General features: G+C 33.1%; 3 protein-coding genes across 3 annotated transcripts; 2 read left to right on the plus strand and 1 right to left on the minus strand.

Moving 5' to 3' along the window:
• Positions 1-9,828: 9,828 nt before the first annotated feature.
• LOC127727979 (uncharacterized) lies at positions 9,829-14,267 on the minus strand. Its single transcript, XM_052235124.1, has 2 exons — positions 11,402-14,267; positions 9,829-10,743 (listed from the first exon to the last, which is right to left on the minus strand). The coding sequence occupies exons 1-2, from the start codon at positions 13,284-13,286 to the stop codon at positions 9,974-9,976; spliced, it is 2,655 nt and encodes an 884-aa protein (XP_052091084.1). The 5' UTR covers positions 13,287-14,267; the 3' UTR covers positions 9,829-9,973.
• Positions 14,268-16,522: 2,255 nt separating this feature from the next.
• On the plus strand, positions 16,523-17,483 carry LOC127727999 (acanthoscurrin-2-like). The gene is made up of 2 exons (XM_052235151.1): positions 16,523-17,019; positions 17,377-17,483. Exons 1-2 carry the CDS (start codon positions 16,560-16,562, stop codon positions 17,388-17,390), a joined length of 474 nt encoding a protein of 157 aa, XP_052091111.1. The 5' UTR covers positions 16,523-16,559; the 3' UTR covers positions 17,391-17,483.
• Positions 17,484-23,261: 5,778 nt separating this feature from the next.
• Positions 23,262-25,142, plus strand: LOC127727993 (protein wech-like). Its single transcript, XM_052235146.1, has 2 exons — positions 23,262-23,387; positions 23,855-25,142. The coding sequence occupies exon 2, from the start codon at positions 23,858-23,860 to the stop codon at positions 24,848-24,850; it is 993 nt and encodes a 330-aa protein (XP_052091106.1). The 5' UTR covers positions 23,262-23,387; positions 23,855-23,857; the 3' UTR covers positions 24,851-25,142.
• The last annotated feature ends 687 nt before the right edge of the window (positions 25,143-25,829 follow it).

A 25,829-nucleotide genomic window follows, 5' to 3' on the forward strand; every position in this document is an offset into this window, starting at 1 on the left:
TAACCCGGGACAGTGGTGTAACAGTACAACATAACAAACTATAAAAATCAGTTGAAAAAGGCTTAACCAATCAGATGTATACAAATAGAAATACATCTAAAAAAACATAGAGTGGACTAGGACGGGAACTTATACATCCCCACAACAAAAAGACATTAAGTACAGATCTGAGAGTACTCGCAGATACTGACAGCTAGTTCAAAGCCAATAACAACTATTAAAAAAACCATGCATCTAAGACTATAAAGGTTCTTATTACAATTAAATTTTCAACCAGTTACAGGCTTTTCGAAGAGATTTTATCAACATATTCATTTGCATAATGTCGATTTCTATCCGACACAGCTCATATATTATTGATCTTCTAAACTTACTAAAACATGGAAATAAAATATTTTAAGGTAAACCTGATATCTTTTTCTAAGCATAATCATGTTGCAAAAATACTTTTTTGGTTACAAAAACATAATACCAAGTATCATTCAATAATATCTAAAACTTGAAATATTAAGATTACACTATCAAAAAAATTAAGTGCCATCAAGTGTATTTAAATTTTTTTAGAAAAAAATCCTTTTAAAATCAAGATCAGATACTTATATTGAAAATGATAGGATAATTTGGTTTTGTTTTTTTTTTTTAAAGGAAATAAGGTCAGTGACCCCCTAATTTTATTTGATATATCGGATGTATTTATAAAAAGCAATTTTCTCATTGAATTTTTACCATTTATATCGTTTATGACTTCTCAATAAAGGAAAAAATAAGTTTCCCCTTTAAAACCTCCATTAAATAACTGATATTTCGTTAATTTTAGTGCATTTTAACGAAAAACTAGGTCCGTGACCCCAAGTTTTTATATTGAAATTCGGAAGTACATTGACCCAGAAGAAGATTTAAACACCCAAGCTACCTTAAATTGTGCTTTCAAAATGAAATCATTAATTAAGTGACCTTGTATCATTGTCAGTGAGAAATATATTTGGTTTAACATGGTAAAGGCACTATAAGTGTTGACTCGGATAGCTACTGCTATCAAAGGTTATACCTTGGACCCGAACTTAGATCCCTGCATTGGAACCGTGTATAGTGTGACTTGTAATAATTGAATATCAAAGCTCTTTTCCGTTGGATTCAAGTGACTGGATCAATGTTTTCACCTGGAATGTATAAAAGTATCTTTTTGGCTTAAAAACATATCGTGCAATTGTCATGGGGTCAGAGGATTTTGAAATTTGAAACTTACCAACAGCATTATGTGTGACGTCATCTCGGACGTCATGTTTCAGCTGTCTCAGCTTCTTTGTTCTGTATATGTGACATGATCTCGTCACTTTTTTCATTACCGGTTTTGTCTTGTTCATTACTGGTCCCATCCAATTGTTCCGTTATCAGTTTCAGCTAGTTCATTTCCGACTGCATTTGTCTTAACTTCGTCTAAAATATATAAAGAATACATAAAAAGAACCAATATTTATTTGCATATGTTTTAGTCCTCTGCTCAAGAAAAATAGACACAACTAAAAGAGACTTGTTTAAAAAAAGACAAATCACAAAGATAACTGAAATGAGATTGTTAAATAAAAAAGATTAATGGGTCAAAACAAGATATGAAGATAATAGATGCATAATCAATAATTTCTTAAAAACTTTAAGCAGAAGTTTTGACTGAGGTTCCTGATTCTATGTGTTACATTGCAACTGTATTTTCGTGTTTCTTTGTCCAGCGATCTCTTTTATTCAGTGTAGTGCATTCCCTTATTCTCTTTCATATATATAATAGTAACTCGAAACAAACCTATATCTTTTTCCTCCGAATAATGGTTGTCTCCTCTCATTTTTTCAATTTCTCTCCAGATTTGAGATTTGGCGGAAATCTAACTCATCCATTGGCTTGCCCTCTTTTTAGCTCACCGGGACCGAAGGGCCCCATGTGAGCTTATGCCATCACTTGGCGTCCGTCGTCGTACGTCGACGTAAACTTTTCAAGGATCTTCTCCGAAGTTTTGATCCATCAACAAACATGGCCGCCATGGCTAAAAATAGAACATAGGGGTCAAATGCAGTTTTTCGCTTATATCTCAAAAACTAAAGCATTTAGAGCAAATCTGACAATGGGTAAAAATGCTGAATAGGTCAAGATCTATCAGCCATGAAATTTTCAGACGAACCGAACAACCCATTGTTGGGTTGCTGCCACTAAATTGGTAATTTTAAGGAAATTTTGCAGTTTTGGGTTATTATCTTGAATATTATTAAAGATAGGGATAAACTGTAAACAGCAATAATTTAAGCAAAATAAGATCTACAAAAAAGTTTTATATGACCAAAATTGTCAATTGACCCCTTAAGGAGTTATTGCTCTTTAAAGACAATTTTACACAATTTGTTCATCATGTTTGCTTACATTTAAAAATCTTCTTCTCTGAAACTACTAGGCCTTATACTTCTAAACTTTAACTGAATGTTCCTTAAGGTATCTAGTTTATAAATTGTATCCGGAGTTTTGATCCATCAACAAACATGGCTGCCATGGCTAAAAATAGAACATAGGGGTCAAATGCAGTTTTGGCTTATATCTCAAAAACTAAAGCATTTAGAGCAAATCTGACGGGTAAAAATGCTGAATAGGTCAAGATCTATCAGCCCTAAAATTTTCAGCCGAACCGAACAACCCATTGTTAGGTTGCTGCCACTTAATTGGTAATTTTAAAGAAATTTTGCAGTTTTTGGTGATTATCTTGAATATTATTGAAGATAAAGATAAACTGTTAACAGCAAAAATGTTCAGCTAAGTAAGATCTACAAAAAAGTTTATATGACCAAAATTGTCAATTGACCTCTTAAGGAGTTATTGCCCTTTAAAGACAATTTTTCACACTTTGATCATCTAGTTTGCTTGTCTTACTTTAAAAAATCTTCTGCTTTGAAACTGCTGAATTTTTTTTTAGTCAAACTAGGGCTGAATGAGTTTTAGAGTATCTAGTATAAATTTTGTATTTTATTTCTTTGCACGTCAAGAAACATAGCCACTATGGCTATAATGGAACATAGGGGTAAAATGCATTTTTTTGCTTTTGAAGAAAATATGACAGATACAAAGAACATTTAAATGGCATTTTTAAGCCACTCATTGAAAAATATTGAAAAGCAAAAATAGTCATTGATGAAAGATTTTCAGCAAAAAGTTACAGGTGAGCGATTCAGGCTCTTGAGAGCCTCTAATTTAAATTCTACAATCAACTTCCCTGCTGAAGCCTCTGTAAAAAGACGGACAGGAACAATTCATATCATCCTTTACTCGAACACAAGAAAACGATAAATACTTCATTTTAATATAGCTCTAAGTAAATGTATAAAATTTGATTTCATTTTTCGACAATATATAAAATTCTATATCATTTTCGATGAAAAAAAACGTTGAATAAATAATAAAGACGCATGTACAGAAGACATAGACAGAAGAAATAAAGGAGTAGGCTTTTTGCAAGAACAAGATTAAATATTTGCTTTCAAGAAACACAATTTTGGATTATGAGGATTGTTCAAAACGTGACTAGCACATATTTCATACAGCTTTGTACCTAAGTAACTAAAAAAATTGAATAAGCCAAACATTGGAAAATCTTTGCAACGCTCTTTCAATGGTGACCGTCTAACTGGAATAACATAAACGGAACAATTTTAATGCACCAGATGCGCATTTCAATAATTAATGTCTTTTCAGTGATGCTCAAGGCCAATATAATTGAATATCCAACAAATGTTTACATAGTTTAAGAGCCCATCAAACCAAAAAAGATATAAACTATATCCGGACAAGGAATACACCAAATGTTTGTTAAAGAGCCGAGCAAACCAAAACAAGACATAAAATTGTAGCCGAATCCGGACAAGAAATACCCCAAATGTTTTGTTTGTTTTTTTAGCTAGTCAATTCTTAGTTTTAGTTATCTGTTTAAAATTTCAAAACTAATCTTCTATACGGATCTTCGTTTGCTCTCCTGTAAAGTCTTCTTGGATTGGTTCAGTCTTTGTGCAGAATTTCATTTCGTCTTTTGTAATGGATTCATTCTTAAGCTGAGAAATAAGGTTTTTTTCGGATTCTAAAAGCTCATTGAGATTGTGGAAGGTGCCCCATAACAAAAGACGAGCAAAAATGAGACTACGATCTTCCAAAAGCAACAATCAATTTTTTTGATATACGTTATATAATCAAGTGGACAGTCTGACGTACTTTTGGATGTTTTAAGATGCTTACTATCTACTTGCTCAATTCCTCGTGGTAATAACCTATTATTTGTAAAAAGAATAAAAAATATGAACTTCTCTTATAATTGTCTTTTTGTGTAATTGAATTGAAAATATGGAAGCTAATTTTGTGTAAACATAAACAATAAAGTTAATGAAAACCTTCGTCTTGTACTGTTTCATGTATTATTATTATAGTTCGAAAGCATGGTTTCAGTCTGCCCCTTTAATGAAAATACAGACTACCAGTACTGATATTTGTGGATATTATTATGATATTATCTCTGACGACCGACTTATGAAGATGGGGTTGAACTTGGCCGAAATTTAAAACTTTCCTCTCCATGAATTTAACTAGGGTATTCGCGGTGGACTTCTACAAAGTCATCACAGTAACTTTGACCCTTGGCTTTGAAATACTCGGCTTTGAGCGTTCCCGATGAAGGTAAATCCAGAAAAGCGCTTTGGACGCATGGGATTTTCATTTTGAATATTTCAGCATTCAAATTTTAACCTTTTATAATCAATAACTATAATGAAAATGATGTATGAAATACTAGTAGATAATATATGACCCTCTTTTAACAAAATTATACAAAAGCTCAGGACAGTGCAGAAATTAAATATTTGCATTTGTCAACACTCCTAAAAATAAAGAAGAAATATTAAAGAGTTTTACCGCCACATATATTTATTGTACTATTTTTTATTTATTACACAACTGGTTGGGATTAAGAGGGTATCCTTAAACCTGTGTGCCTGATCCGATTCCAGAATCCTCCAGAGTTTCATATCTTATTGGGTTTTTTTTATTGTTGATTTTTTATATCATTTTTTGAATATGGAATCTGTCGGTTAACCGCACGTTGAACTCTACGTGACTTTTGTTTCGTTTTTGATTTGGATGATTGAATGCTGTCTCATTGGATATATCACTCATCTCCTTTTTTCATATTTATAGTAATTTTTGTCTTGTCATTTAAAAGATAATCGATTGATTGGTAGTTGGTTGCGTAACGTCCATTGGCAAATATTTCATGCATATTCAGGACGAGAACAAATTAACAATAAATAAAAAAGATAGGTCTTGTAATAGAGGCCGTAGATCGTGGAAATTTAGACTGCCACTGGAAAATGAGGGTATTCTGATTAGGGCAGAAATTTAGCCTTGCAACAGGCCACCTAAGGACCCCGTAAAGAATTTTAGCAAGGGTTTTTAACGTGAAGAGAATGTGGCACTCTCTCTCTACATGAGGCATTGGATTTGAACGGGCGTGGCTGCGAACTTGTACATCCCTCACAGCCAAAAGGACGCCCAGCTTTGGTAAGGGTTTTACTGCCGGTCGGGAGAAGACCTGTAGTGACTATTATTTATATTTCCCAGGTACCCTTTGGGATAGTTTAAATAGTTTAAAAGAAAATTTTGAATTAAATTATTTCAATACATCAATTTGAATTTCAATAAAAGCAAAGGCACCCCTTTGTAATTTTATCTAGTCATCTTAATTGTGAAATTTATCATTAAAATTAGTCCTTATTGTTCCGTGATTGACGCTTACACTTACGTCCTTTACAAGTATTACATACATGGGTAGTGTCTTGAGCGCATCTTCTCTGAATGAAGGAATCTTATCTATGATGACTTTATTTTTCTAGGAATCTAATAGTAAACCATATCACCTTAATCATATAAAATTAAATTTTTGGACAAAACATGAAATTAAGGACAAATGTATTTGATATATTATACGTCCATTCTACACATAACTTGATTAATAATGTATGTTGTTAAGTCTAAAATTTTATTGGTCCAAAGGTGTGTTTAAATATTTACAAATGGAATACATGTCAGAGTTAGTTCCACCATTCGCCATATGTACCAACTGATAATGGAGTTTACGTCAGTTGCCTACCTTCGTTACAATTATCTGTAATATTCACAATAAGTAGACGTCAGTAATAATCTGTAAAACTGTTATAAGTTGCAATTCTGTAAATATAGATAATGGAATTTCCCATAGGAACTCCTTTTACGGCTAAAACTGTGCCACTTTTACTATGAAGTTTCGTAAAAAATTATATCAGTTCATATGTGCTACAATTTTTTTCAAAGGTCAAAATATAGGGCTGTGCGGCATATTTTCAACATTTATATGACCCGAACTTCCAAAAGTTTGAACTTATACTTAAATTCTGTACTACCCTTGCCTTCACTTTTGGTCCTCCTCAGAATTAAATTTTGCCGCTATCCATATGCATTTATACTGGTAACATTCCAAAGTTATGTCTCTATGAGGTGAAACATAGAGATCAAATATGGGAACCAGTACGTAAACAAATCAAAATATCTATGAATAGTATATATCTCCCTAAAAGAGGCGTGGTTTGTGAAACAGTTGTATTTGCAAAGTGCAACCTATATGTTCTTTACGAGATTCAAAGACCTGTGTGTTGATCCTATACAAAGACGTTTATAACGTTATTATTGAGAAAGTTGTGATGTTTTTATATTTTTATGTTTGTTATGTGTATACTTCCAGATACGAATGTAACTGTGCAAAGCACGCTTCATATAAATCAAAACCTTTATTTATGCATCTCTGGATCAAATGAAATCAAACAAACAAAAAAGACAACTTTTAATCAAAAACATTTTTGCATTTAATGAAATATGTATTCATAGGTAAAAGTAAACAACTTGAACTACAAATTCTGAATTTCAAACTATTTCCGCGTAGAATTTTTTTTTATAAAGTAACGAAATTTATGAGGAAAAACTTCATTTATTTATCTCTAAATCAAATGGAAGTTTACATTAATAAAAGACCACGTTTAATAAAGAATTTAAAAAAACATTGAATTTAATGATATGTATATTCAAATGTAACAGGAACAACTTGGAACAACAAATTTTGAAGGTCAAACTATTTCCGCGTAGAGAAAGTTGTCAATTTCTCTAACACTTGTCAGCATATTTCGATTCATACAGTGAGCTGATGTAGGTTATGACCTTTTAACTTCTGATATCATCGGCAACCACATGTTTATTAAATTTGTTTAAACAATGGGTCCAAAAAGGTTTAAATTACCAGAGAATTGGAGAAATATAAATAAATATTGGTTTATCATCTCTCTTATTCAACACGTGCTCCATGATTTGTTTTGATTTTTCGAGGTAATCAACGGTAAACCGGCACAAAACCCGCAATTCAATTAGCAGCCAAAGTATTTGAGCAACAATTACAGAAGAAAATATTTGTTAGCCGATTATACGTTAACAGTGTAATTTATATAAATGCATTTGTTTAATGATTTCTTTAACATAATAATCATCAGAAACTCGTTTTATCTTCCTTTCGCGGTAGTAAATTTAAATCTTAATTATGTTTTGAGTTATCCAGGGGTTTGTAAATTAGAGATACATTTTATGAATATTTTTTTCAATATTTAGATAATCTGATATTGTAACACATGTATTAAAGAGCCGAACAAAAAAATAAATATCTTTTGTAATGTAAAACGAAATGAAAGAAGAAAAAAGTGATGTTTTCAAAACTAAACTTAATAGGATCTGTTATATCGCCAAACAAACAAAAAATAGCGATTGTTTCAAACATTATACAACTTTTAATCTTTCCAACAACTGTCGATCATATTTATGATTTCATAATTTCATATTTATGATTTCATAAGATGTTGTGGTCTCTAAATATAATATAAATCTTATTAAACATGAACTGTCTTGTCAGTATCGACCATTAGGATTGTTATAAGCCATTAAAATTTGTAAAAACTTATGTTTACAAATTTTATGTCAAATTTAATTGTGTAATTCAAGGTATATTTCCTTTATTTAGGTATATAAATACGGCATTGTAATGTTGTTTAACACCAACTTTCCTGGGAACGGTATCTACAGATAGGAGGTAAGGTTTCTTTAAATACTTATAAATTATTTTAATGAGAGCAAAAAAAAGAATAAGGCAATAGATTGCTTAAGGTTCAGAAGTTTTTGTTTGAGGAGGGACCTTTTTTTTATCAATATAAAAATTTAATATGGTATGAGTGTCAATGAGATATTGGTAATCATACTGTGCAGGTTTTTTTATTATCTAAAAGGTTGGAATAATTTTAGGGGGAACTTGTCACAACGAAACTTGTTTCGGGTTTAAACCTGTTAATTTAAACCTGCTGATTGTATACAAGCTTCAATTGTAAAACATATTTATTAATCGAGGGTTTTGCCAGCTCAGTAGTCAGTGCTACAGTGGAATATCATAGTTACGGTTATTTGCCTTAAATTTACTTTTAATAGAAGGTTAAGTCATTCAAAAGACTTAAGAATTTTTTATCTACATACCGATACTGCCTTCGACCGGCGATAAACACTCGCCAAAGTGGGCGTCCGTTTGGCTGTTCGGGATGTACGTGTTTACAGTCATGTCCGGTCAGAATGGGGACGTTAAATCCGATGCCTCGTGTAAAGAGAGTGCCAAGTAATTTGCACGTTAAGAATCCTTGCAACAACTCTTTGAGGAGTCCATAGGTGGCCTGTTGCAAGGCTAAATTTCTGTCTCTATCCAATAAACCCTCATTTTCCCTTGGCAGTCAAAATTCCCCGACCTTCATCCCGAACGAAGTCTATTACAGGACTTATCTATTTATTGTTAGTTTGATCTCGTCCTGAACATGCATGAACGTTAAACAATTAAGCATTTACCTACATACATCCTTGCCAGATTTGGCACAATTTTAGGCCTGTTTTGATTTTAAAGCCACTGATGGATCTTATTTAGACGAAACGCACGTCTGGCTTATTAAATTATAAGCCTGGTGTCTTTGATGAGGTTATATATATAAATATACATATTTAAAGAGGAATGTCTGAGATGCCGTAAACCTCATAACTTAGGACCAACTTTTAGGTGACAAAAATAGTTCCTCTAGTCTAGTTTTACTATATTTGACTCGTCAATTAAATAGAAAAATACAAAAAACACAGCGTTTAAAAATACAATTTGAAGCTAAGTGTATTTAAAGACAACGTAACTATTTACGTTAAGACTAAACGAGTTTCTGGTGACTGTTCGAACGACAATTTTTCTATCGAACTGGTTGAACCTGCATTCGATTTCATAACATTTCTGAACTCAACTACAAGCAATAAAAGTACGTTCAATATAACCGATGGAACAGGTCACAAAAATTACAACACAAAGCGTTGATCAGTCATCTGGTCATAAACTATTTTATTACGTTGTGTTCTGTATTTCTTTACTGAAGCTTGTTTTCATGATTACAGATACAGATGAAGCTGCTAGTTCTTTTAATCACTATAGCTGTTGCAGCTGCTGATTATGGAAAAAGGGGGTAACAAACTTTTTTGTTTACTTACAACCTACTTCTCAAGTTATTAATAAAAAATCATATAATATTCTCTCTTTCCCTCCTCTGTTTTGTAAATATGCACGCTATAGATCATAAGTGCGTATTGTATTTTACCCGTCGTCAGGTTAATAATTCAGTGCTGCCGGAATGAAGAACTGTTGAATAATACTTTGATTTATATCGTGACGTTACGCACAATACTGGTGTCACTTGACGTTACACGTAAAACGTCAATATTGCATGAAGTTGACGACGTTACTTTGATTTATAATACGAGCAATGCTAACACTATGATATGAAAAACTAAAATAAAAAATAACACCTATATTTGTGACTATTTTAATTCATTTATACATTGTAAAATGCTGAGATGAATGTCCTCATGTAATTGAATATTTCTTGTGGCGTCAATTTCGGAACATATATAAACTATCGATTCTGTTGGAACAATTGCTTTTTTTTTCGATACAAGTTTATATGATAGTGGTGATGCATTATTATCATAATACAATCCACTGATAACACTTGTCCCAGCTGGCAATATGGAGCCCCACGAATCTGTTGTGTCGACACCAAGAACGTGAGGACAATCCATAACTTTTATTAGGTAGAAATCATTGTCCGGGTCATCTGTGTAAACGGCAATGACTTGTCCTGAAGAGACAAGGTCAGATAATTCTTCCCTCTCAATTTCGGGGTTTGTGACTTCATTGTTATCAACTACTCTCGGGGTTTCATTAATCATTTTTACTTTCGTAAAACTCCCCGTGTTTGAAATGTTTTCACATTCTTCATAGAAATGACTGGCACATTTGTCACAAGAAAAACATGATAGTTCCCTGATTAAAATTTCATCACGGTTATCCCTAACAATAACTTGGTGTACTAATCTTATGTTTGTTACAGGTTTGTAAGATAGGTTTGTATCCCTCGGGATTGTTTCCACAAATCTAAATAGTCTTCTTTTACAAACGGATTTGGTTTGTGTCATATTCATAACGGCAAAATTATATAAATCGGATGCATTTTGTATTGTCGCTCGTCCGCGTAAGACTGCTATATCTGCCTGTCGCTTTAGAAGTCCACCGGCGGCATCCTGGGGGCCTGAAAATATGAGGAAAATTACTTTATTATAATACCTGGACATTTTTTTATCTTCAGTTGCTATTTACAAAGACTGTCAATGTTTTAAGATGTAAAAGAAATGCGATTTTGACTCGTATAAACATGCATACAATTTTCTGTTACAACACGAAAAGAAGTATGTCACCCGAGACGAAGTCGAATGTGATGTATGTTTGAGTGTGGTTATCTACCTTATATATATTTGTATGATCCACATGTCTTCTTTGTATTAAATTATGTATCAATTGGTGTTTTTTTTTTATAATTATACAAAAAATAACTTTCTAGCTTTAATTGTTGATTCTAGTAGTATATTCTCCTGATTTTCGATCATCAAGATTTATTTTTTGTTCTTCCGTTTATTTATTTTTAAACTTTGAATAATGATGTGTCTTATCAGTGTTGTTACTTTTCTATTATGTACGACCACGTATCTCACGGAAGATTCTATTGCTATTTTATATCACCCGCTAAAATAACGACCATTGCCAAGCCAAAAATATAGTTCTGTTGACTGAGCTTATTAACGTTAGATGAAAATGCAAACAATGCAAATAGCCTATTATCAAAGCATGAAGCGTTCTTTGAAAAAATAAAAATATTAAAATGTTAATAATTTCCCCCAAAAAAATATTACCTTTTGCATGTGCGGTTTCAAAATAATTTCGGGTGAAATTGCTGTATCCAAAATCCTTACAGGTCCGGCTTATATCACCAAAGCAGTGGCGACTTTTGTATTGTGCAGCACATCCATCCGTAAACTCGTGCATTGTATGGACCGGGTAAGAGATGGATTTTAAGTACTCTGTAATATTCTTTCGAACTTCATGAACAAAATGTTGATCATGCTGCTGGTCACTACTTATCACAAAAAAATGTTCGGTAATTATTTCAGGAAACTCGGAGGTACTCTCAACACCGTCATATTCAAGTAAAGCGTGGCGATGTATTATTGTTACATGAATAGACACTTCCGTCTTTTGAAAATATGAACTTTGAAGTTCTTTTAAATCCGTACAGCGGTAATTTTCTGAAAAGTCATGTACACAGACGCAATGATTTTGTGGAAGTTCAGTTAGAAGTGTTTGGTATTGTTTGTTTTGCCACGTTGCTCTATGCTGATGTAGTGGAAATGATTTTAAAAGTTCTAAAAAATGTGAAAATAGTTCTACAGCTTTGGTTTCTTTCTTCACAAGGACCAACTTTTTAATTGTTTTGTTGCCTTTAACTTTAATGTCTACCTTTTCAAATCTCTCCCATTTTACTATCTGTGCAGTATCTAAATCGTCAGTTTCCTCTGGCAGTAGTTCTAGTTTGTTAATACCACATTCTCCACAATCTCTTTTAAGGCAAGATATTTTGTGGACATTATCTTCTTTGTTACATAATGTGACATCCACAATGTCGCTTATGTAATCATAAACATGAACATTATTTTCATCATATGCATCATTCTCGTTCAATAACTTTTTCCGAAAATTCATACAACTTTTAAATGCGCTTTTGGTTTCTACGTGGTACCTGCAGCAACAGGTTTGTCTATCTTTCGGACGCACTTGACGAATGAAATACGGTTTACAATTTTCAAAAGAACGCTGGGACAATTTTATGCATGGATATTCAGCAGTAAAATCAATGTATACCTCGGTTTGTGTTTTTTCAAGTAGATATACTTGGTGACTAGAGTATGTTTTGGGCCCAATCCTTTCTCGTTTTACATCTGCCTTGTTACCTGTAGGACGGGATATGCCGGGTTTCATCCAAAAATTATATGCCAGTCGTTTTGTTTCCTCAGATAATGCGTCTTTGCGGGTCTTTCTGCATACATAAGCCCAGCATGATTTTTCTGATTTTAAAATAGTTGTCCTGATTCGGTTTCCCCTACTCAATCGTCTTACTGGTAGTCCTAATTTTTTTGCTAAATTTTTGCGACACCTGGTCTCTGTAACCTTTTCACCACTAATGGATGCTACAAGAACGTTCATTGATGTAACGGAGTCTTTTGATCTCTTTGTTTTGCAACTATCAATGGCCGTCTTTATATCTTCTAGAGCAGCCTTTTCTATTGCCATATCCATCTGGTCTTCTGGTGAAGATACGACTTCCGCCTGTCTTAGAATCTCAACTGCTGGAGATTTTGTATGCTGAAGGTAAGCAGCGAGAGTAGCCGATCTTCTTTTCGGTGTTCTTGGTAGTGCGTTCTTCAATCTCTTAATGGCTCTGTGTTTAGTAGTCCTGTTATTAAACACATTTTTAAAAATATCCCTGTCGTCTAATGTATTTTGAGTTATGTGTTTGCTTTTCATAGCTTGTCTGTAATTTCTCTTTCTTGTATTTTCCTTTTCCTTTTTTTCGGCCTTTTTTGCCCTGTATGCTCTCTTTTTTGTTGCTTCTTTTGTATTTGTGTACATATACTCAGCATTTTTTTTACTTCTGTTTTTGTAGTATGAGGCCAGTTTTTGTTGTCGACGTTTTAAGAGTTTCTGTTTTCTGTTAAATTCCAGTTTCTTTTTAGCAGACATTTTGTGTTTGACTGTTCAAAAGGGAAAAAATGAAATGTCAATTACACCTACATCACTGTACATGTAGTATACTTATAGTATTGTAAGTTTGTAAATTTTCTGAAACAATATTTTTTAATGCAATGTTGCATACACAAAGCATAAAAATTCCCACATAATGATATCCGACAATTCAGAAGAATATTGTAAAAGAATAGATGTATGGTGCATTTACTAGAAAGTATCAGCCTTAGCAGAGTAAACTGTACTTGAAGACTTGTATATGTCTATTTTCGATATCTTGTGGTGATTTTTGTTTTTGGGTTTCTGTCTCATTGATGTTTTCTCCATGATTCCTTTTATTCATATTTGAAGTGAATGTTATCCTGTTACGCATGCAGATAAATATTATTAATTTGGTTATCTTTTAACCTGTATACATATCCATTTATACGAGTTTACTTGTATGCATTATGATATTAGTTGTTCTACTGACAGTAATAGTACATGGATATTTATATAGTTGTACCATTACACGGAAATTAGTAATTAATTGGAATCAAATTACAAATGAAATACCGGCTCTCCAATTTGCCTGTAACAATATGATCTATAATTTCTTAAAAAATATGAATCATGATAAGAAAAACGCTGGTGGGAAAGGAGTGTGTATACAGATACCTTAATTTCGAATCGATCATAATCTTAATCGACAAGGGGCCTTACAATAGAAATAAAGTACATTTTGATCGGAGTCTTTTTAACTTTTCTATTTGTGAAAGTGAGACATGGAAACTAAAATATAAGCTTGTTTAACTTGCATGGGCCCGGAACCCGACTTTTGTCCAGTATTGGGAGCTAATCATATCGTCTTTTTATACCATAAGCACATTACAGATCCCCATGCATACAAACAGACCAAGGACTTGGTTAAATATTTTTCAGACAATTTCAGAAAATGAATTTCATGCCAAATACATCGAACCATAAAGTATATGAATAGCCGAGTTCAACTCAAAACTTTTCATGACAACGCCGACGTCAAATTTCAGTAATGGGGACATCTCATTAGACATTTTATTTCTATTGGTATTTTCGATATGCAGCTTTTATGGACATACATTTTATGTTTCTACAGAGGACATAAAATGTATTTTTCATTTCTATCAGTTAAAAGGTGTTACTTATTGCAGATCAAGTGAAATCTCATTTGATAAACAGGCTTTAGATGTGTAAATGCCTTATTTTGTCAGTGGGGACATTTTATTGGACACGGGAAAACTGACGATAGTTTGAAAGTAAGACAGTAGATAGATATTCATGACTTCAGAAAGCTTCTTTAGGACATGTTCAAATTTTCTGATATGATTAAATGCTACTTACGTCTCTTTTATCAAGTAATAACTAAAGTTGAAAAGTTTTTACGGGTGTTGACCATCTGAATGGGACATTTTTTCTCTGATTTGTTTCAACCTTTCTGGCTATCTTCTTTCACCCATCTTGAAAAACGGCAATGACGTCATATTTCTTTGATGACGTTCACAGCTCTTGCGAAATTTTATACTATTTCGCGAACTTTTAAAACCGCAAATTGATTTCAAAGACCCGCACCAACCATAATTGTAACAGTGGGACACCCTTAAAATGACATTTAAGGCATCGGAATCAACACAGTACATCTTTATATAATAAACAAAGCGAAAATAAACTATTTAATATTCTTCTGTGATTAATTTTCTTTCGAATGATATGCAGAACATTGATATTTATTTTGTAAAAAAAGAGCGTAAAGGAGAAAAACTCGCCCTCTTCTTCATTTTTCAAAAGTGACACCAATATCGTGCGCAACGTCCTTATCAAATGGCGGTATCCAATAACTTTTACATTTCTCAAGCACATTTCAAAAAAAAAAGTCTATTTTTAAATCAACATTAATCATCGGCATTATCATCATCAAAACAATCTGTAATTTTGCTTAATTTTTAGTATTTTGAGAGACCTTTGTCACAGCATTTGTTCTAATACTTGAATCGGCTCTCGACGCGATATAGCCTGTTTGCGCTGATGCGGCGTAAAGCAAACATCAATTAATTCATACAAGCTTATCTCAGCTCTCCATTCGCGCGGTCGTCATTCTTTTGATTTTTGATGAACATAAATTAACATTTATACATGTAAAATAGTTTCAGCTTAAAGTTATTAATAGATCAAGTTGTAATTTAAATTCTCTTCCCCCTCTGTTTAATATGCATCCTATAGATCATATGTGCGTATAGTGTTTTACTCGTCGTCAGGCTTACTAATTGGTGCTGCTGTAATGAAAAAATGTTTAATACTTTGATATTTTTTTTCAATTGGCGATATCCCAATCTTTTACATTTCCTAAGTACATTTCAAGATAAAAAAAGGTCTAAATCGAAGGTATTCATTTTCATTATGGTCATTCTTTGGATTTTTATTGGAACATAAATTGACATATATTTTGTTGAAGGAACATAAATTAACATATATTCTGTTGAAGGACATAACTTACATGACACTTCAAAAAGACGAGATAGTCAAAATATAAAGGCGAAATAGTCGTTTTTAAAGAAAAGTGTATCTTTTTTTTTGTAAAAAAAAAATGAAGGATCAAGATGCGATTCCGTTTGTTTAATGTTCAAAATTAGAAAAATATGGATGGGGCATTAAGCCCTGATATATGCTGCGGGAAATTAAAAGAATAAATAAAAAGAATCAATGAGACAGAAACTACTAAACAAACTATAAAACCAGAAATGACATTTGAAAAGATAGCGTCTTCGACCATTACATAGAATCAGTGTCTTTAACAAAGAATGCTCGCAGATACTGTATAAACAAGCTCCAATAATTAATCTGTAAATAAAGATATCAGTTTTTTCCCCTTTTAACAGAATTTTAAAAATATCAGTCGCGAGTCGATGGATTTAATCTGGTTCTAATTAACAGTATTAAATTCGATGGGAAAGGGAAACTCATGCATGGTGTTCTATTTTATATTTTGATCTTCAATCGGATCATCTTTTTTTTCAACCAGGACATCATATATTTGGTCATAATTATATATTTTTCAAAGATTTTTGCTCTTATTCATATTAACTATTGTTGTATATGCTGATAGTATTTGATAACAATGTGAGATTACATGGTTGACTTTAAGTTTACTGAATTAATTTTATTCTTAACAATTATTATTTTTAATTTTGTGAAGGAAGAGGATATGGCAGAATGGGATATAGTGGTGGCGGTTACGGTGGAATAAGTTATGGTGGCATGGGATATGGAGGAATGGGTGGCGGTGGATACGGAGGAATGGGTTACGGTAGTGGGGGATACGGTAGTGATGGATACGGCGGAATAATGTATGGAGGAGGCATTAGATATGGGTACGGAGGAATGGGTGGATACGGAGGAATGGGTGGATACGGCGGAATGAGTGGATACGGAGGAATGGGTGGATACGGCGGTATGGGTGGATACGGCGGAATGGGTGGATACGGCAGAATGGGTGGATACGGCGGTATGAGTGGATACGGCAGAATGGGTGGATACGGCGGAATGAGTGGATACGGAGGAATGGGTGGATACGGTGGTATGGGTGGGTACGGCGGTATTGGTGGATACGGTGGAATGGGATACAGCAGTGGTGGAGGATATTGGCCAGGTGGTAATAAATATTGGTGGACACATCGTAGAAGAATTGGAGGTGGGGGGTGGCCACGCCCTAAGAAAGGTAAAGTTCGATCTAAGTGATTTATTCGTTTAGTCTTAGGCAAATCTTAAATGATTTATACTGCAGCGAAATTAACAGATTTCCATTTATATAGCTATACCTCTGAAATAAAACAAGGCTCGATGAAACAAATAAATTGAACGACAAAAATAAGTTATGACAAAATGGTAAAGCTCTGTTTTGGGGTGTTTTTTTTGCGATTTGTTCGAAACTAAACAATTCATGTTTCAAAGATACTTGGTGAAATGTGTTTAAGAAACTGTAACGTATCATAAACACTTTAAATTTTGTAATTTTTCGTCACTAACCTTTGCACATCCCTATATTTCTTTAACAAGTAAAACTGATATTTTTCAGGGAGTGTTTACTAAACTGGTCCATCCAGAATGATGCTGACGATATGGAATTCCCTTTTATATATACATCTTATATACTAGTAGATATAAGTAAACTTTGAAGCACGTTTTATTGTTTTAGTTATTTATAATCGTATCTACCTACTAAGTGAATACGTGAATACTGAGTCAAACCGAAGACTTTGTAATTGTGATTTGCTTTATGTAATACTTGCCGCCAGACTTCAAACAGTCGTCAATGAGTCCAACTTCTTGTTTTCTTGTTCTCTTTTTTAGCACAGTAGAACGCGTTTATGTTTGATTTTACTAATTTCTAGAAAGTCCATTAAAGGCTGCCGGAGAATGATATATTTGAAAAAAATAAATTGAACAAAAGGGTAGACTATTATCCTCTAAATTTATTTCATACCAGGGCCATATTAATCAAATCTTTTTCAGTATTTTTTCTGTAATCCCCAGGATGACGGCTTCATGTGTGTACTGGAAGTAAAGCTATGTTTTGTCTTTTAGATACTTAATTTTGGTTTAAGACGTTCATTGATGCAAAAAGACAATCCTCAAGGTGGTTCATGGTAGCGTGATCGCTTTGGTGCGGGGGGATCGTATATTCCACTGCCAATCGGGTAAATCTAAAGGCTTTAAATATATTTGCTGCTTCTCCACCTGGCACGCAGCATTTACGATTGATCGGTTCTACATGTCTTCCTGTGAGCTTTTACCTTGTGAATTAGGACGTTAACAATCCGGTTCACTGTATTGGTCTAGTACAAAGCAAGGTTCATATCCATAACACATCAACATGTTCCATCATGAATATAAATTAAATATACCTTTTTGATAAACAAAAGTCCATATCAATAGATGTAAAATGTAATCAGCAAATTCATATATAGATATAAGAAGATGTGGTATGAGTGCCAATGAGACAACTCTCCATCCAAGTCAAAATTTATAAAAGTAAACCATTATAGGTCACAGTACGGTCTTCAACACGGAGCCTTGGCTCACACCGAACAGTAAGCTATAAAGGGCCCCAAAAAATTACTAATGTAAAACCATTCAAACGGGAAAACCAACGGTCTAATCTATATAAAAAACGAGAAACGAGAAACACTTATGAACCACATCAACAAACGACAACTACTGAACATCAGATTTCTGACTTAGGACAGGTGCAAACAAATGCAGCGGGTTTAAACGTTTTAATGGTACCAAACCTTCACCCTTTTTCTGAAACAATAGTGTAACATCACAACATAGAAAGACACACTATAAAATATCAACTGAAATAGCTTAACTCAATCAAAGGACATATTAACACCATTGAACATACACTGAACAAATAAATTTGACCTATGACACAATGTAAATACAAAATAAATAAACTAAGGGAAGAATAATAAAAGTAACATGTTATATCGGTAAGAAATGTTAAACAATTAAAGAAAAACAATATGCTCGAACAAAAATACAATCCATTTGCAATAACTTTAAACACAGGTAAATGAAAATAATTTTGTTGTTAGGTATACGTGTACGGTACCAATAGAGAAAGGAAATATTTTTACAAAATATATAATTTTGATACAAAATAAATAAACTAAGGGAAGAATAATAAAAGTAACATGTTATATCGGTAAGAAATGTTAAACAATTAAAGAAAAACAATATGCCCGAACAAAAATACTATCCATTTGCAATAACTTTAAACACAGGTAAATGAAAATAATTTTGTTGTTAGGTATACGTGTACAGTACTAAAAGAGAAAGGAAATATTTTTACAAAATAAATAATTTTGATGTTCATAGTACGAAGTGAAAATTTATAGTTATACCAAACACTTATCAAAGCTGGTATATAGACCAGATATAACCCTGAATAACATTAAATAACAAAAAAGCAATACAATTAGTATCAACAGGTCAAATAAACAAGAAAGTACGATTTGAGAGTACTCGCAGTTACGTACAGCTAGTTAAAAGCCAAAACAATTAATAATAAAAAATCATGCATCGGAGACTAAAATCAACCAAAACACATCCCAGGGATTTAGTATTTTAACGTCATGGACAGTCAAAGAAGACATGACTAGTGCAATGCCAAAAATAAATGTATCGACAGACAGTAGGATAGTTAGGAGTTTAACCTCTTTATAGATCTAAACGAACGTGGGTGTGTCTTTATACATCCCAATTGAAAAAAATACAAATTAAGTTATGTTTTAATTTGCTGATGACAAAATCGATATTAGTGCCAATGTAAACTATATTCAAAGATCTAATTACAACATTGGTAAGATAACCTTTACTAATAAGCCTGTTCAAAGGTTCGATGAGTTTACACGGATCACATAGTGATTTCCGCGCTTTAAGTACAATATTACCGTAAAATTTAGGATGTGAAATACCGTTTTTAATCCGTTTTCTACAAGTACAGCCAAATTTACTAATCAAATCTTTGTATCTATGAAAGAACTTAGCAAAAGTTTTACGTAATTTATGGTAACGTAATCCTTGATTTAATAATTTAACAGTATAATCATTAACGAACGTTACTTTGCCCCAGGTTAGAGGGAGGGTCACAGTTGGGCGCCCGCAAACATGTTTAATCCAGCCACATTAAATATGTGCTTTTCCCATGTCAGGAGTCAGTATTTCAGTGGTTGTCGTTTTATGCTGTATACCGGTATCATATTTGTTTTTCGTTTATTGTTTGTACATAAATCAGGCCGTTAGTTTTCTTGTGTGAATTGATTTACATTTGTAATGTCGGGGCTGTTTATAGTTGCTTTGCGATATTGGTTTTGCTGATTGTTGAAGGTCGTTCGGTACCTTATAGTTGCTAACTATACGTCAATTTGGTCTCTGGTGGAAGTTCTTTCGTGGGAAATCATACATCTTATTTTTATGCTTACAATCCAACGCATGTTTCAACCACGTGGTGTCAACGTCATTTATTTACGGACACACATTTGTATCGATGATTCTGTTCCGTTTTCTTGACCCCACGACAAGTTTAAAAATGTTTAGATATATATATTGGTGTGTAGTTTTTGTTTAATTGTGCAATACTTTATTTCTTTATTTTATCAGCGTTATGTCAATTGTTAATTTATAGTTTATAATCAAACTGCCTCCTTCACATATTATATCTTTCTTGGAGGGTTCTTCGTCCCAAACGGTGACTGGGGAATAGAAATATGGTCACTTTGGTCTTCTTTCAACCAGCAGTAAAACCCTTGCCAAAGTGTGGCGTTCATTTGGCTATGTGGGATGTATAAGTATGCAGCCAAGTCAGGGGTCAGAATGGAGACGTCAAATCCGCTGCCTCGTGCAGAGAGAACCATGTAGTGCATTCCCTTATTCCCTTCCACATAAATTATAGTAACTATCAAAACAAACCTATAAATTCACAGCCAAACCTTCTTCCTCCGGATAGGGTTAATCTCCTCTCAATTTTTTTCACTTTCTGTGCTGAAATCGAACTCGGCAATTGTCTTGGACTCTTTTTGAATTTAGTGTTCAACTTCTATGTTGAAGCATCTGAAAGAAGAAGGACAGGAACAAATAAGTAATCAAACAAATACTACAAAATGATAAATATTATATTATAATTCATCTTTATTCATTAGCTTATGAATTAAAGTATAAAAATCGATTTCAATACGACAATGTATAAAATACTATAACATTTTCGATGAAAAAAAACGTCGCTGCAAAAATAGTATATAGATGCATGCACAAAAACTAATAATAAACAATTACCATACTCAGAAACAGACAGAAAAATAAGCTTTCCACAAGAACAAGATTTTAAAAATATTTACTATTTTTTAGGTCCTTTTTGGTCATTTAGGTCTTCAACTGTTTCGATTCTTATACATACTTGGCTTTCGAATATTCGGATTTGAGCTTTCCTGAAGAAGATGAATTCAGAAAACCACTTCGGACGCATGAAATTTATAACCTGTTGTTTTTCCTTTTTTTTCAAGAAACATAATATCGGATTATGAAAACTGTTCAAAATGAGGCGTGCACATGTTTTTATACAACTCTGTGTCCAATTAACTCAAAAACTAAAAAAAGTCAAACATTGGAAATTCTGTTGCAATGCCCTTTTATATGGTGACATTATAAATGGAAATTACACGAAATGTTAGATTTTTTCCACCTGGTCAATACATAGTTATTCTAGTTATTTATTTATTATTACAAACCTGATCTTCTATACAGATCTTCGTACTTTTATCCGTAAAAGTCTTCTTGGATATGTTCAGGTTTTGGCTAGAACTTCATTTCGTCTTTTGTATTTGAATCATTCTTGAACGGAATTTTTTTTTTTTCTTTCGGATTCTAGAAGCTCATTAGATGAGGAAAAATACGATTAGGTGATTTCAAAAACAACAATCCTGTCATATTTTTAACATACGATATATAATCAAAATGGACAGTTTATCGTAGTTTTAGATCTGGTCAGTTATTCGTGGTACAAACCTTTTATTTGTAATTATAAGTTAAAATATGAACTATTATCTTAATTAAAACCAACATTACTCAAATTCACTGTTCTTGTGGTAAGACTGTGCGAGTTTCTGTTGTCCGGTATATCTATTAGATCATATTAAGCCATTTGAATATTGAACTGTTTTTAAATCGATTTTTCCCCCTGAAAATCAGAAGTAAAAACAAAACGGAAAAATACAATTACAAAAACTATTGAATACTTATGTTTTAAACCCCCAACGGTGAATATGGTCACTTTCGTCTTCTTCCGACTGGCAGTATAACCCTAGCCACAGTTGGCCGTCCAATTAGCTGTGCGGGATGTACAGGTTCGCAGCCACGTCCTGTCAGAATAGGGACATTACATCCGATACCTCATGTAGAGACAGTGGCACGCTCTCTGTACGTTAAGACCCCTTGCATCAACTCTTTGAGGGGTACGCAGGTGGCCTGTTGTAAGGCAAAAGTTCTGTCTCTATTCAATATACCCTCATTTTTCAGTGGAAGTCTCCGGACGGCCTCCATTACAGGACCTACCTATTGAATTTATTGTTAATTTGTTTTCGTCCTGCATGCATGAATCATTTACCACTGGACGTTAAGCAAACAACAATTAATCAATATTTTTTTCACCCAGCAACCATTACAGTCATCATGCAATCCTGTAAAGTTTTAAAACTTTCGCAGAAAATTTTTAAAAACTTGCAAATCAGAATTAAAAAAAGTTTGTCTCTGCTGGTCGTGTTTATTTTTGTTGAGAACCTTCAATACATCATTCCTACTATAAAGTTTGTTAAATGTGTGCAAGTTGTTTCAGTAAGGAAGATAGAAATGTGAAAAAATACAATAAAGATTGAGCAACACGCATGAACCCCCTCAAACATCTTGCTGAACTGAGGTGTTCTGGAAAAATAAGCAGTACGTAAAGCAGACAGACAAATAGCCATGCCCAACAGACAGACAAATAACCATGCCCATACCACAAAATAAACACAACCTCACCTGTCCCAACTGCCTATCAAACTGCAACGTATAAAAATAACTTGACGTCAAAACAATATCCTTCTATTTTTATATTGTTTCAAACTTTGTAAACAATAGAAAATAATTAGTACTGTGAGCGTCTAAGGGAGATTCTATGGAGCCACATGTATGTATTTCCGTATGCTGAGTGCAGAGTTTGACGTTCGTTAGTATTGTCCTGGTCTTGCAGAAAGAGCTCAATATAAATCTAGCATTTCACAAAATTAACTTTTCCACATTCATACAAATGCTGACTTCTTTTGTTCACTAAATTAAATCACTATACAACATAAATATATTATCGATGGATATTATGTAACATATACTGGTTATCTATCTAGGACAGCTATGATTCACAAATGTCACGATAACCTAGATCGTTTTCTAACTAAATAGCTTCCTGGTAGACATAGATTTTAGAAAAACGTAAAAGAAATTGATTTTTTGTCATACATACAGCTGACTTTTTGTTTAAAAAGGATCGAGGTATATATATATTTTTAATAGATTGTACTCCTCCACTTTAGTATGTTCATGTAAAACTTAGGAATCAAACATTTTACAAGTGAAGAACAGTCTGCAATAATGGGGAAGATTTTATCTGTTTATTCTGGTAGTCAAGTAAAAGAGATACTAATAAGCTGTTAAAAATGTTCATTTAATATCAAAACTACATTTGAAACTGAAGGCCCTGGCAATCGACTGGTCTAGACCATCGTGGTGGCCAATTTTTATTGGTGGAGGAAGCCAGAGTGTCCGGAGAGAAACCACTGACCTTTGTCAGGAAAACTTGCAATCCTAGTTAATTAAGATTGGAGTCGAAGGCACCATATATACCAAGAAAGTATATTGAACATAGACCATCACATTTCAGCAATAAGCACTTAATTCTTTAAAGGATAAACAAAATGAAATAACGTAAGTGACTAATAAAAATTTATGTATTTGCTTAGATCATGGCATCAAGTAAAATGATAACATGCGGACCTTGTCAACAAGGTAAAGTGAACACTTCAGCTGATATCTGTTGTTACAATTGTGATGAAGGATTATGCTCTACATGTTTCAGCCTTCATGAAAGATTGAAATTAACTCATGATCATGAAACAATTGATATTCAAACCTATAAACCTTCCTTTGGCTCTAATAAAACAGAATGTGACACCCATCGTCAACAGCTCAGGTTGTACTGCCCAAGTCATTTAATGCCTTGCTGTGATGAATGCATTTCTAAGGGTCATTCAAAATGTACTGGAATAAAAAGTTTAGCGAATGTAGTGGATCAAACTAAGATTGAAAAATCAAAAAAATCTGTAGAAAAAGATATAACCTCCATCTTACAACTCTTGGATAAAATGGCTAACAACAAATCAGAAAACATACAAAGAGGAGAACAACAATACCAAATCATAAAGGAATCAATCAGTAAAATACGGAAGGAAATCAATAAACATTTGGACCAGTTAGAGAAGAAAATATACAAAGAAGCAGATACTATATGGGGCTTGGAGAAATCAAAATTAACAGGTTTCATTGTGGAAATTGAAGAAAAAAGGAAAAGCTTAAAGGAAATGCAAGAAGATTTACATGCTGTTAAAGTACATACTTCAACACTCCAATCATTTCTAGGAATACATCAGATTGATCAACAAGTACATCGATGTATACAACACGTTGAAGAAAAAAATAAGGCGGTTAGAGAAGTTGACATCAAGATAAAGCAAAATGACGAGATACAACATATTTTTAGAAAAATGCAATCATTAATTTCCTTAGGAGAAGTGAAGGTTGATGAAACTGAAATAACCTTCACAAAAGAGACAAGTGTGAACAGGGGAGCACAAGTAGAATCACAAGAACAACCAAAGATAAACAAAATGACAATGAATACTGAAACAAAGATACAGACCAATTTAACGGATATAAGTTTTAGTTATATTCCTATATAGAGGAGGGCTACGATATTATATCGTGATTCTGAATTTTTGAAGAAAAGTGTATGGCCCAGGCAAAACAGAGAAAACAATTATCTTGAATAAGTTCGTTTTAATTTAATTGGTGAAAGAATAATCTGCTTTTCCGCAGTAAAAATATCATGAATCCGGAGAAAAAAGCAAAGCACACACTCTTTTACAAAGTCAATAAAATAAATTACTTACCAAGTGACTTGTATTATCCATATGCCGAACCAATTCATTTGTTCCTTGGGTCATGCAATTGCAATAAATTTTAGTTCAGCTAGACAGTGATTACTAACGTTTATATCTAAATTATTGTGTTTTGATTCACCTTATGATTAAACTGTTTGGAGTGGTTATAATTAAACGCTTAAGAAAACCATACCCCACGTTAATGTGAACGGTTAAAATATGATATACAACTTTCTTCAATACTTTGCAGAAAAAAAAATATTTGTTTCCAGTATGTAAATAATGCATATTTAAAGGTTTTTTTCTTGTCGTATAGCACATCTCCGGTGTCAGGTTTGTCAAAAGAAAGACCTCCCTACGGTCAGTCTTTCATTGGATCAATCCTTCGGTGTGTTGTGCAAAAAAAAACTTAAATATGCAGTTTCTGTAGTTACAATTTTTTTTCTAATGGATAGATTAATAGTAGTCTAAGGGTAACCACTTTTAATGTACTTACTTCAGACGGCAAATTTAGAAACAATTGCCAATACGAATCTGTGGTATGATTGCCAATGAGACAACTCTCCACCAGAGACAGTATGACGTAGAAGATTAGCAACTATAGGTCACCGTACGGCCTTCAACAATGAGCAAAACACGTTCCCCATAGCAAGTTGTAAAAGGCACAGAAATGACAAATGTAAAACAATTCAAACGAGATAAGTATCGGCCTGATTTATGTTATGTACAAAACAATAAACAAACAAAAATGTATATGATAAAGAGCAACAAACGACAT

Source organism: Mytilus californianus, unplaced genomic scaffold (assembly GCF_021869535.1).
Source record: "Mytilus californianus isolate M0D057914Y unplaced genomic scaffold, xbMytCali1.0.p SCAF_2, whole genome shotgun sequence".
Classification (NCBI taxonomy): Eukaryota; Metazoa; Mollusca; class Bivalvia; order Mytilida; family Mytilidae; genus Mytilus; species Mytilus californianus.